Source organism: Dendroctonus ponderosae, unplaced genomic scaffold (genome assembly GCF_020466585.1).
Source record: "Dendroctonus ponderosae isolate FM_Combo_2020 unplaced genomic scaffold, Dpon_F_20191213v2 Dpon_F_20191213_2, whole genome shotgun sequence".
In the NCBI taxonomy this organism is placed as follows: Eukaryota; Metazoa; Arthropoda; class Insecta; order Coleoptera; family Curculionidae; genus Dendroctonus; species Dendroctonus ponderosae.
The window spans coordinates 18,642,592-18,655,828 of record NW_026018165.1 but is presented as its reverse complement, the minus strand read 5'-3'; the positions used below and the strand labels follow the sequence as shown (position 1 = coordinate 18,655,828).

The window sequence follows — 13,237 nt, the reverse complement described above, 5'->3', positions numbered from 1 at the left end:
TTGCAGCTGACGTGTGCCCTGGTGACCATTAGATTTTTTCTTCTGAATCACCATTCACCTTGTGAGGTTTCGCGGTAGGTGAGACAACGTTGTCCGATTTTCCGGAAAATTTTCTTGCAAAAAATTATGAATTTAACCACTATTGTTTGGTTTGCTGCCCCAATTTCTTCCATCCTCCGTTCATGCAAAATATTATTATAAAATTACCCAAACAGATTTTCAATTACCGGCTCATGGCATAAAAAGTACATATGTTTAGAGTGCAGAAATTACACGGGCAATTTGGCCGCATAAAAACGCCCTTATCCAAATATTTCCCCGTATTTACATGGGAAAACAACCGCGGGTCCCACTCGAAATGACTCAATATACTGTCTGCTTTTTGCATTGGAAAACTTATATAAAACCAAAAATGTGCCTGTTGATTTGGATCAACGTTTCGGCTGCTTAAGCGCCAAGTATTATCAAATGCAAATATTAAACTTCAACCAATTGAGTCATAGAAGAAGAAAGGATAGTTTAACTCAATTTTTATAGTTATCCACTTGGACACAAAGTATATGTCCGATTTGAACCAATGGGATCTTTCGTAAATTTTCCCACGTTTGGCAACAAGTGTACAGGCAGTCGCAAAACAGTCTGGCGCTCCAGAACAGAAATTCCAAACATTTTTCGTTTTTCCTCAGTCTCTCCTAACAAGCCTAGGAGGAAGTTCAGTCAGTGTGAATTGTACTCTCTTCCACACGTGACTGTCGTGTTCCTCTTGCCGGCTTTTTTCTTTCGTTCACACGGGAGTGATTCAAAAATACTCAATTAAACCTTAAATTTTTTAAATATTTCTTGAAGATTTCGAGCGCCTTCTGGAGGATATCTTAGTATGTATACTGTTGTTTACGACATCAAACGCAGTCTTGCTGTATTTTCAGCCCTCCTATTAACTGGTAAGTGTTTTTTTCATTACTCTTTTCAAGTGAAATTTAAAGAATTTTTTAATTAATTTGCATGGATTTTTATTTAGTTGAATGTGGTTGAAGGAGTTAATATTTAAAAAAATACTGTGAATGTGAACAAAGCATAAAACATTAAAGTTTTCAGTAAATTCGCATAAACTGAAAATAATCACAAAAACACTTGGGAAGGAATTTGGCTGTTTCCTGCGTTATTCTAATCTTCGTGTTCTTCTGACGCCAAACCCCAGATTTTAAGCAGCCCAACAAAAAAAACCGAGTGGAGTTAGATCGGGAGATCTGACAGGCTATGGGTTCTCTCCTGCCAGTCTACATGTTGCCGGAACAATATTTAAATAATTTTCTCTAAACCATAGATTTCCGTTGAGCATGAAAAAAAGCTGCGGATTTGGACCTTCCGCAGTGGTTTTGAATGCGCTTTCACCGTCTAGTGTACATTTTTAGCAGCCCAAACCTACAGTTCTTACCATTGGCAGAACCATGAAGAAATTTTTTTCAAATCCATTACTTTTCTATTTCGCCTCTGCGCTTAATATTTTACGTTCGCACCATACACTCAATTGTTAGTTGTTAGTGGAAAAATCCATTAATCCTTCTTAAAACCGCTGTTTATTTTCAAGCTTGATGTTTTCACTACTCGAATGATAAATTTTCCTAATTAGCTCTTGCGGGTGGGAGCATGAGCGTCAGTCAATTTCACTTCCAAATATTTGCAAGTTTTAGTACACACTGTTATGACTTTGTTGAGACTATTTCCAAAGATCAATATTATGTGAGACGACATTCACTTGTGTGCTAATGAATCTGTTTGGTTAGGTGGATCAAACTGCTGCTAATGAATTCTAGAAAAAAAATTGTTGGTAAATTGGACGCAAAAAACAGGCTGAAATGACCCAGTTTGAGCCGAAAATTAAAACAATCATTAATTGCAAACGGCTGAGTTTATTATAACGCTGAACATTGTTCGTAATTGCAATGAACATTACGCTACAACATTAATAATTGGATTTCATCAATGCCATTAGATTGCGATTTTTAACGCACATCGGATAATTTATATAATTGTTTTAGAGGAAATTGAGCATAATTATCGACATTTTTGGCAGCGTTGTTTAGATTTTCGGCGAGCTTTCAACTACACAATCCATGTACCATTATTAAACAGTAATTATAGGCAAAAATGGTGCAGTATTAAATTACATTCGTTCAATTTATTGAGAAATGTTTATACGAGAGTAAATGAGTGATTTTTTAAATACAAGTGGATCCTTACAATATTGTGTTTTGATTTTTGCAAACTTTTCCAAGAATTCCAAACTGAAGCATTATTCCACTTTGAAATGCGCTCATCATCGAGTCAAGCGGTTGTAGATGTTTTTTAAATTTGTAAAAATCCATTAGAATTCATAGTCGTATATTTATTTAAATGTGGGTCAAGAATACTAGACAGATACAGAAATTGAATACAATTGATGGCTAACTACGTTTGTGTTTTCCTGTTCAATATGCAAGTATTTCAGTTCATGTCACCGGATTTATAAGGCCTGCAGTTGTCTGTTGGAATCGAATGTTCACACCGTTGTTAGCAAAGCTTGTAAAAAAAATGTTTAACTCAAAAATGGAAAATTGTTGCAAATATTGTTTGTCAATCGCACCTAAAATATAATTATATTAATTTAGAGCGCAGTTTTATTTAGCGCATGTGATAGTTGTGTTTTTCTCGTCAAACGCACAATTGTCCAATTATTAACGTTAAAAATAGACCTTAAGGAATATTTATTAAGCACGCAAATCATGTGGAGTTTGGACCTCGATTGTGTTTGTCTGTGAAAAGTTCAGTTAACTAAATATTTTTAGACATGTTTATCAAAATCTGGACAAATTTATAATTCAGGTTTGTGGGCTCGCCCCATGTTCAATTTACGTCAGAACATGCCGTTGTTGTCCTTCCTATTTGGCCCAACATGTTGATGCGTTCTAACAGCAAGTCCGGGTATTAATTTGGCGGGTTTTAGGCCTTTAATCGCAAAAAAATCTCCGGATTTGTCAATTTGTCTCGAGTGGCTGCAATGTTAAATGCACCCAATCGCCTGATTGTTAGATAAATTATTGCAAAAATCGATGTCGGCATTCGTCTAGTTTTTTTCCGCAATTCGATTGTAAACAGGTTCGTGTTGGCACGAAATATACAGGCACTTGTTTTCGTTTTGCGGTAAATCGGGCTTGTTTTCTTCCTGGTATCTTTGTACTCTTCAACACAATAATGGAAATACGGAAATAGCGCCGACAGTATAGAAAAACGTCCGGTAACTTCCCACAAAATGGATTTTGCGAAATTGATACCATTCGGAAAGTATAAAGCTGGCCGGAAATCCTTAAAAACGCCGCATTTTATCCTGCAGACGGATAACAAGTTAATATTACAAAAGATCCCTTTTTTCTTTTAAATTTTTTTATCTAGTCAAGTGGGTTTGAATATGCTGCAAATGTATAGAGTACTGCATGAGTCAATAAATCAAATCAAGGAGATGAAACAAAGTTCTAGAGCAGCTAGCTGAGAATTAAGTGGCAAAGTGAAAATTGCAAAACTTTTGATTTGATTTTAAATTGTGCGTTCATTAAGTAGTTTTTTATTTTTGCGAAGCAGCCGTTTTACAAAACTGAAATATTCGCATCACTCTTAAAGTTCAAACTAAGCAGAGCTGCACCTGCTTAGAGCTTAAGAGGAGGATTCGTTTAAACAGAACTTGCACAACTTTAATAGAGTTCGAAATTAACATTCTGAAAAATCGTCCAAACCTAATATAAGTAGGGTTGGAATCCTCCTGCGTAGTAAACTCTGTTACCTCTATATTTCGCCTGAACTTTATCGCTCTATCTGCTTAGAGTTTTATACGGGGAATTTTACAAATAGAGCCTGCACACTTGAAATAAAAAAATGGAGTTAAAATTTAAAAAACGGTCAAAAATTAGGCGAGCAAAACCGACGTTTAAAATTCACCTGACGAGTGGCGCCAACTTTGCTCTATATTCTGCAAAAAAGTCGGAGCAATGTCTGCTTAGAACTTAAAAAGCCGAATTTTTAAAACAGAGCCTGCATGCACAACTTTTAAAGCAGAGTTCAAAAAATTGCCCAAATTGACTCGATGTTAATCGACATTTGAAACTCAGCTGCTTAATAGAGCCACCTTTTTTCCATATTCACCAAGAATTTCAGCACTCTGTCGATTTAAAGTTTGAGAGGACGAGTTTTTTAAACAGAGCAAGCAGAAGTTTAAGAGATAGTTTCAGAAGGATAATTTAAAAAAATTGTCCAAATTTACTTCAAGGCTAATCGATGCTTGCAAGTCAGCTGTCGAATAGAGCCGACTGTGCTCTATACTCTGTAGAAATTTCAAAGCTCTATCTGCTTAGAGCTTAAGATTACGAATTTTTGAAACAGAGTTTGCACAATTTTTAACGGTAAGAGTCAAGATTAATGATTTTTAGAAAACTCAAAATTTACTAGAGCCTTATCGAAGTTTGATAACGCAATGTTTGCTCTATACACTTTGGTGAAATTTCAAAACTCTATCTGCTTAGAGCTTAATCGGACGAATTTTTGAAACATAGTTTGCACAACTTTTAAAAGGGTTCCAGTTGAAATAATGCCCAAATTCACTCAAACCTAATAGAAGTTTGAAACTCCGCTAACCGATAGAGTCAACCTGTTGTTGTGTGTTCTGTCTGTAGCAGGAACTGCAGTGCTTTATCTGCTTAGAGCTTTACAGAGCGAATTTTTGAAACAGAGCTTGCACAACTTTTGGGGGAGTTCCAGGAGGACGATTAAAAAAATGCCCAAATTCACTCGAGCTTAGTCGAAGTTTGAAACTCTGTTGCCCAATAGAGTCAACTTTGCTCTATTTCCTTCAAAAATTTCAGAGCTCTACCTGCTTAGAGCTTAGAAGGGTGAATTTTTTACATTTGGAAACTTTGAATTTCATATTGAAAAAGGCTGGAAATAGTTATTTGAGAACAAATTGAAAACTTGTTGATTAAAGTTGCATGAGCAATGTTTATTTGGTTCCAGTCATCTTTGATTGGCTAAATATTTGCACTGTTGACGTTTTGCAGTTTGGCACAGAAACTGCAAACACTATCGGCCAAACTTATCTATAAATAATAACTACTTGATGTATTTTTAGGATAATTACCACAATGTTTTTATAGTTGTTTGGCTTAGCACCAAAATAATGCTCTTATCCATTCAGCTTCATCGTTAATCGATGTCTGGAATCTTATCAGTACAATTCACTTTTGATTAAAAAAATTTCGTTAAAAGCCGGGTTCTCTTTCTTAGGATTCTGTCTGTTTCCATTAAAAGTTATCGTTTGACTCTTTTTAAATAATTAACAGAAAATTGTAAATAGGTGACACCAAAAATCACCTTCCATTGTCTTATCAAATACATTATTCCTTTACAACATTATTGAGGCGTTTGTGGGATGTTTGAAATAATCGTTTTTTTGAAACAAAAACAGTGAATGCCATTACGCAGTCGGTCATTGATTGTATTTTTCCTAATGTAACCGGATTATTCCGTACGGAATGTTCCTATCTAGACGTGCATTTGCTGCTGACGACAGTCGGAAAATTTGAATGTTCATATTAAAAGTTCCTTCCATTCAAGTTCCGTAATTAATGCTAAAATTGTGTATTATACAAATACCAATTATGAACTATTAACTCAAATAGAGCTTGGAAGCTAGCGAGGAATTTTCAGGGTATTTGATTTGCCTGTTCAATTGGCACGAATGTACAGTTTTACATTGTTTGGGCAACAAGCGCACTTAATTATATTTTATCTCAAAGTTATAATTCAGCCAATTTCAAGTTTCCATGGATTACACTGGGAAGAGTTAAAAAATGTGTATATCTACGCGTGTCGTTTTTTTACCAATTTGAATAATGACAACTGATAAACTGATAATTTTAACAATCCTTTATTTTTCCTTTATGGGCCCCAATTAAAAACTAATTAAACTACAGGCTTTTTTCACTAGAATATTTAAAATATGCATCTTATCATAGTTAATGATGGCACGTTTCCATTTACTTGTTTTTTGTTGGGTGTGGACAGCTTTTGTTTGACTTTTTGTGAGACACGTTGATTTTCTTTCAAAGAGCGTCGTTTTAGTTCCCTTTCACATTTAAGCCGGCGTAGACTTGCGACAGTTTCAAAGCTCATTTGCTAATCCCTGTCTGGATCCCCTTGCCACTGCCGTGGTCGCCCTGTATAAATTCCGGGCCCTTAATTATTGTCAGCCCAGTAAACCGACAAAGTATTTTAATCGCACCCATAAATTGCAAAAGTTAAACACCACCGGGTGGCAAAGTTGCTCAATGTCCTAAAATATTGTTCTTTTATTTTCGCCACTTATCCTTAACATACCAAGTTTCGCCATACATTAAAAAAGTCCCACAGGACTTTTATACGAGTGGTGAAAGTGCCAACTTTTTATAGTTGATGGGATAGTTACGGCCTTTATTAGGCGTTTTATACGGTTTTTATTACAATGTTTCTAAGGTCCTAATGGGATGGTTTTAGACGTTGTTATCTTGCTCTACAGTCTAGAAGGTTTGCGATGTTGGAAGCAAAAATCGGGCCTAAAAGCCTTAAACTGGTAAAGATCCAACTTGTGTTATGACTGCAACTAAGTGTGCCATTGAAAGCGCAACTGCACATTGCAAGCGAATAATAATGGAAATGTTGTTAGCCTCGACCACCCTATTTTGCTGTTTAAAAATATTAGTTGCTAAATAGTCATTGCCAGCCAGAGGGCCGGATTGAGCCGTTTTAGCAGCAAATATGTTTTTATATTCCGCATGTAAAGCGATAATGATAAATTAACTAATGTAATCCAACAAATAATCGCTGGCGGTTGAATTCTGGATTTGGCCAATATCCCGGTCACCGAAATTACATATTTTAAGCTAAACATTTTAGCTCGATAGATAATATCCAAAATCTATGCATAAATAATTGTAACAATTAATCAGACTGGCTGTGTGAGCTGATTTAATTTCTTGTCTGTTAATAAGGATATCAGGTTTCATTCATTGATCATTTGGCATGAAGGTTCATTTAGAAAATGCAAAATTGTCTAATTGTTCATGAATAAATAAAGAGAGGAAACGGATGATATGTAGACTTGCAAATAAGGCTAATCCTGTCACGAGATCGGATGGGATTTTCAGGTTTGCGATTTAATTTTCCAACTTTCAAACGAAAAATCCCAACTTGGTTGAACTGCAGAGGTCATTTTTTTAACCAAAAGTTTCACCTTGCTGTCAACTTTGGATGAGAAACTCCGGTAAGTGCTTGATGGAACAAAACAAGATTTTCATAGCAAACAAGAGAAGAAAACAAACGCTGGAAGCTGCAGATTTGTTTTTGGTCCACTTTAAGCGGTTTTCGAGCAGTCTCCATTTGATATACAATACTGTAAAGCTGTAAGCCACACATTAGATAATAACTAAACCAGGCAGCAATTTATCATCACCTTGAAGCCAATTGACTTTATGAACCTGCTGATTTCATTTAATACCTTCTCACTGAACTTATTTGCAATTGGATGTTCTCGTGCCAATACTTATCTAAACTTTCCCACCAGGCGTTTTCTTAGTATCTCGTTTTTATCTCGTTTTTTTATTTCTTATCCATAATAGTATTTGATTAGTGTTATTAGTTCAGTTGATTAATGCGTTGTAGTCGATTCAATACACAGTTTTACCTGTCCAAACTCGTGGAACTTAAGCCATAATAAAATTAATCAGACAGGCTGAATCAATCAGCTTATTGCCCGTATTCCTTCCAGTGTATCGGGCAATTCTTTGAAGGAGCTTTTACCCTTGTTTGGCGAAAAAACCGACTCTTTGCCCGTTCCTAGATAATATCCGGCTGTTTTTCTAAAATGCTCATCAAATTAATGGAAATAAAACATTTAGATCCACTCATAGCCAAGTTGGGGGAGATCCGACAACAATTTGGAGTAAATCCATCAATAAAATAGTGGACTGTCTAAAGTTGTTTAATAATTGCACACTACCTGATGAAAGCTGAAAGTGCATTCACCTAACAAGTCGTCTGCAGTGCATTTTAGTATCAGCGGATGATATCATCGACGTCAAGGCTTTTCTCGGCTATTTTAGATCAAACATTCAAAAATAGCGATGTCGAAAATTCCATTCATTCAGCTCTAGCTTCAGTTTCATTTTGAATTTCCACCCCAAGAAATGAATGGGATTTTAATTAATTTAATCGAATGATTAATAGTTGGCCACTTCCTCTCTATGGCGCGGCAATTAAACATTCAACAATTGCTTTCCAAAGTTGGTTTGAGACGAAAATTGGAAAATATTGTTTGCAGGAATATCCAATGATAACGAAATTTTACCAATTGACAGAGTCAAGTTTCTCTATCGGATCGTGAAATCGATAACTAGGAAACCTTGTTATTTTTCGGGCACGAGTGTTTGTCTCGTTACGTCCTGATCTGGAACTTTAAAAAATTTGCCCATTTTAAGTTGCCTCGATCGAACAGCGAAGGCAAATACTGGATGTTTGTAGGTCATTTTCAAGAAGATTGAAAAAGCGTCAGACTTAAATGTAATAATTAAATAGGAAATAAACAAATTTGCAATAAGGCGTCTTGAGGTCTCAAGAGCGGACAGTTTTAATTTGCTCATACCTTTAACGGCAGTAGCCTGAGAGAAAAAGTGTGAACATCAAAAGGGAAAAAGTGCTATAAAACCGTGATATTTATTTCCAATTATTACGGGAAATAATTGAACTAGGAAATTGACAAATTTGCAAGCGCGCGCTTGGATGTTTCAGGAGCGGACAGTCTTATTTTGATGATATTTTTAACGGCGGCAGTCTACCGGAAAAAGTGCGAATATCAAAGTAGAAGATTATTAAAAGTACTATTGAACCGTCGTTTTGGTTTCGAACTATTACTGGGAATAAGTAAGTTAGAACATAAATAAACTTGGCTGGGAGAACAGCTTCTTTACTAGTTTGTCCAAGAAAACTCGTCGCTCAAAATACCTCAAACTGCATCACTTTTCCATTATAAGGCGTCCAGTAATCGGGAATAATCGAACAAGTTGGTCCATTTTTAGCGATTTTTGGCACGTCCGATTTTAAGCGTTGAAATCGTTCTTATTGAAAAAAATTGCATATAAAAATAAAACTCTCATTATTCACATTTTTCCGCCGCTTTTACCTCTAAATGTGCTAAACCAAGTACCGTTTTATAACCAGATTCAAGTAAATAAATGGCTGTGGTAACAGCAAGGAGTGAAGGTTGAAACATTCGTTTAGGCCGATCCGAGYACTTTGAACATTTGTTGAACTATTCTGAAMTGGCAGGAATCGTCGCCCGCCATAATTGATCAGATAAATGCGCGATTTTATTATGCAACGGACATCCGAGCTAATCAATTTTATATTATGCAAGTGCATGATAGTGTAAGTGTACTTTACTATATCAGGTTCCATTGAGGGTTACTCATTGAAGTTATTCGCTAGATAAGCGTGAATGTGTGTACTGTTGAAGTCGGTTATCGGGCGATTAAAACTAATATTCACGATAAATCAAACAGCAGTGGGATTTTTCGAAATTAATTTGGAACCATACAGCAGCCGTGGTGGTACTCAACAACAACTTGCGAAACAAATTCCCATTTCCAAACCTGACCGACTTTTACTGTTATATCATCAAAAYAGCAAAKTTCGGCAGGTAGTTCTGATCTAGAGCTTGCGTTAGGCGTTAGATTGGCAAGTTTTTGGTTAGTTGGGGATTGGTTAGTTAGGCAAGTTATTGCCGTATAGGCGACAAAMAACCGACAGTCGAGTACCACACAGGTACTTAACGACCGGTATATAATAAGCCCGAGCCTGATATTTTTGTGCCTTCAACCGTTTTCGAGAATCGTACGATACGTTTTCGACCAATCAGCTTCCAACATTTGTGGGCCCGACCGTAGCGTACTACCACGTCATTCATTACGATACCTTCACCTTTTTTTAGAACACGCTTCCCCAGCAGTACTCAAACGTTGAAAATTACCGGTAGAAGGATGCCAAGTCTTGCGCATTTTCCCAGCGCCAATGAAACAGAAAGATTCAACCTGAACTGAATCCAAATACATTTTTTCTTGGATAGCAGTCGGGCCGGGGAAAAATGGCTATTTTCGTGCTTCGAAAATCCGGCTACTAAATTGCCAATCTCGTAGTTCCATTCAATTTAAACCAGATAGAACGGCATGGTCAAGCGGTTTTTAATAAAAAAGAAATTAATTTAGTGCAGTTTTTAAAGGATTCACGACTGGGCGCAACACTTTTCGATACGTTCGGTTGCTGCACGAATTCCATTTTCAGTGGCGGATTTCTAAGTCTAACAAACCGCTTTTTTAGGCTTTTGATTTATTAGTTCTAATAGGCGAAACACATTTTGAAGGGACCTGATTCGAACGCTCCAAGAACTCCCAACGGCCACAGACATGCATATTTCCATTTAGCTTTTATAATCGGCTTAACAATGTGTTTTATTAAAGCCTTGTGAATGTTAATAAAAGGTGCTTTATCGGGGTTAAGTGGAGGCTATTCTTGCATTTAATGTAATAAATGGTTTTGATAGCACTTTGTTACTTTAGGACTGAAAACGAGTCAATCAACTTTTTGAAACTTTGCCACTTGGGAACGTGATTTTTCGAATAATTGAAACAGAGATTTGAAAAATCTGCCGAGTTGAGCAGGTCTGAAGATGCCAGTCACCCGTGCTTGCGAAACGTCAGCAAGACACAACTGTTTCAATTCAAAACAAAATGCCTCAACTTGACGGTGTCTGAATAATTACTCTGAATATCATTGTTCCATGAAAAAATTGCGCAATTTAATAACGGTAACAAACCCAAAACACTCTGTCACTGCTTGAAGAAGCTTCCGGAACGGTTCACTCTAACAATGATTAAACAAAAATATTTTTTGCACATGTTTAGAAAGGATCTTAATTGATTGCATGCAGATTAACTGATAGGAGGAATTTGTATAGAATACTGCCGCTTATAATACTTGATATTGAAGAACTGCTCAGGTAAAAAAATGATTTTACTTATGTAACTGTTCACTAAATCAGGAAAGATAAAATATTAATTGAATGAATTCAAGAAACATTCAGTTTTAGTTTCAAAGKATATTTTTCATCGCACCACGATATTTGATGTGGAAGCTGAGGTTGACCTCAAGTGTTCTAATAATAAAAATAAAACTGATGCTCAAGGTGCGAACKTTAAAATAATCATTAACAAACGGAAAATAATGCCAATTTCAGGAGCGTCTCTCATAAATCCTCACCTGGTTTATTAAAACCGATTACATCGCAAATTGTTTTACTTATTTACAGATCATTACTCGTATTGATTGTGCGAATTATTTGGCAGGTTTTGCGCTGTTTTATTAAGGTGATTCTTGGATTTTCCTGCTGGTAGACCTCAACAAGTCCGATCTGGTTTCATTAGTTCCTGTTCTCAAATGGCTTCTGTTCACTCCGGAGGATCATTGTATAACTCAAGCGAGCCGCTTTCACCTCTGTTCAATTTGAATAAATTCCAATAAATTCAAAAACAATTTATGCAGTCTAAAACATTGCGACAAACATGTTTTTACGTCATCGTGCGAAACAATGGTCGGCCTAACATTGAACACACTACTTGCCTTGAAATTAGCAAAACGGTAACACACGTAGAACAGTCAAGGTTTTGGGCAGTTTGACTCTTTTTGCCAAGTCGATCAAAACAACCTACACATGTCAACTTTTCCACTGATTTTCATTTCTCAAAAAGGTGAATTTTAGAGAAAATCACTCACAAGTACGAATACTATATAAGATACGATTTTCTGGATCTTCAACTCATCGTAACTTCCAAGTTTGCCCACATCAAACACCCTGTGTTTCATCTATCGATGACGTTGAATATGGAAATCAGTAAACATTGTTATTAACAATTAATAAATAAAGCAGCAGCACAGCGAGCAACTGCCCGGTGATTGCAAATAATTGCATGTTCCAGTTATAAGCTGTAATTGTTATGATTGTTGGAACTATAACGTAATTGGTGCAGGAAAATGATACATGTTGACGAAAAAAATGACCAATAATGTTTTTATTAGTGTTAATTAAGGTTGAATTGATTTAATTAATAACATTGTTTGTATACTGTCCTGGTCAAATGTGCAGCGTTTCCAGAGTGAAGCGTTTTTAGTTGATGGTTTCTACTAAAAAGTTACTGTCTAGTTTCCATCTTGAGCTGCGTGATTTTAAAGTAAACAGTTCTTTTGCTGCGTTCACCTGACAAGTGGTTTACGGAAAAACTAGCGAAATTAATGTTCGAGCAACGGTTTAGCAGAAATACAAATATTTGACTTTAAGAAAGGAATTTTGTTTGTTTTTAAGCCGCTTGAGCCTGGAAAATTAATTGTTGACAAAGCCAACAATACATTCTTAATAGTTTCGTTTAATTATGTTCACATTCCAAATAGGCTTTGAAGGGAGTAAGTCCACTTCTCCGAAGACGGGATTTTGTTCACCTGTTCATTGCTCACGACGGTCTTTGTTTAATTTATTTCCCCTTTATATGAGATTGCTGGCAAATTAATGAATAATTACTTGGTTCAAGTAGGTATAATGTGTGGGGCATAATTTCCAATACTGCCATGACACAGTCATACGTTAAGATTATAGATTATGGATCCAAAATTGATACATTGAATAATTAATCGGGTAATCAATTAGAATTGGAGCCGGTTCAAATTATATTGTCAAAATAATTGCGAGTAATATTTCTGGCTTTTTGTTTAGTTCGATGTTTCAAGGATCAACGAAATATAATTATTGAGGAAAAGTGAAGGGCGCACGAAAGGTTACAATGTATTTAAGTTGCACTCACCGAAACGTTGTAGTTCAATTAAAAAATTACTTATTATACAATTATTCTCAATTAATAAAGTGAATTAATGAAGCCGTTAAAGTGTTTAGAAAATGGCTGCAAAAATGCATCGGAATGCATCAAACTAATTGAAAAACATGCTAGAAGTTTCAGATCCGAAAGAATAGATATTTTTGGCACATTTTAAGCGTTCACGATTTTTAACCGACGATTTCGTCCTTATTATTGCCCAAACACTTTATAAATGCATATTTGAGACCTTCTTACGTCGAAAGGAA

At 35.9% G+C, this 13,237-nt stretch overlaps 1 protein-coding gene across 1 annotated transcript in view; it reads left to right on the top strand.

Annotated features, from left to right (window-relative positions):
* Positions 1 to 677: 677 nt before the first annotated feature.
* Positions 678 to 13,237, top strand: part of LOC109545320 — a 38,110-nt gene continuing 25,550 nt past the window's right edge. Inside the window, exon 1 of the mRNA XM_019915938.2 lies at positions 678 to 941. Coding sequence (XP_019771497.2) covers positions 878 to 941 — 64 coding nt within the window. The 5' untranslated portion in view covers positions 678 to 877. The remainder of the gene's footprint in view (positions 942 to 13,237) is intronic.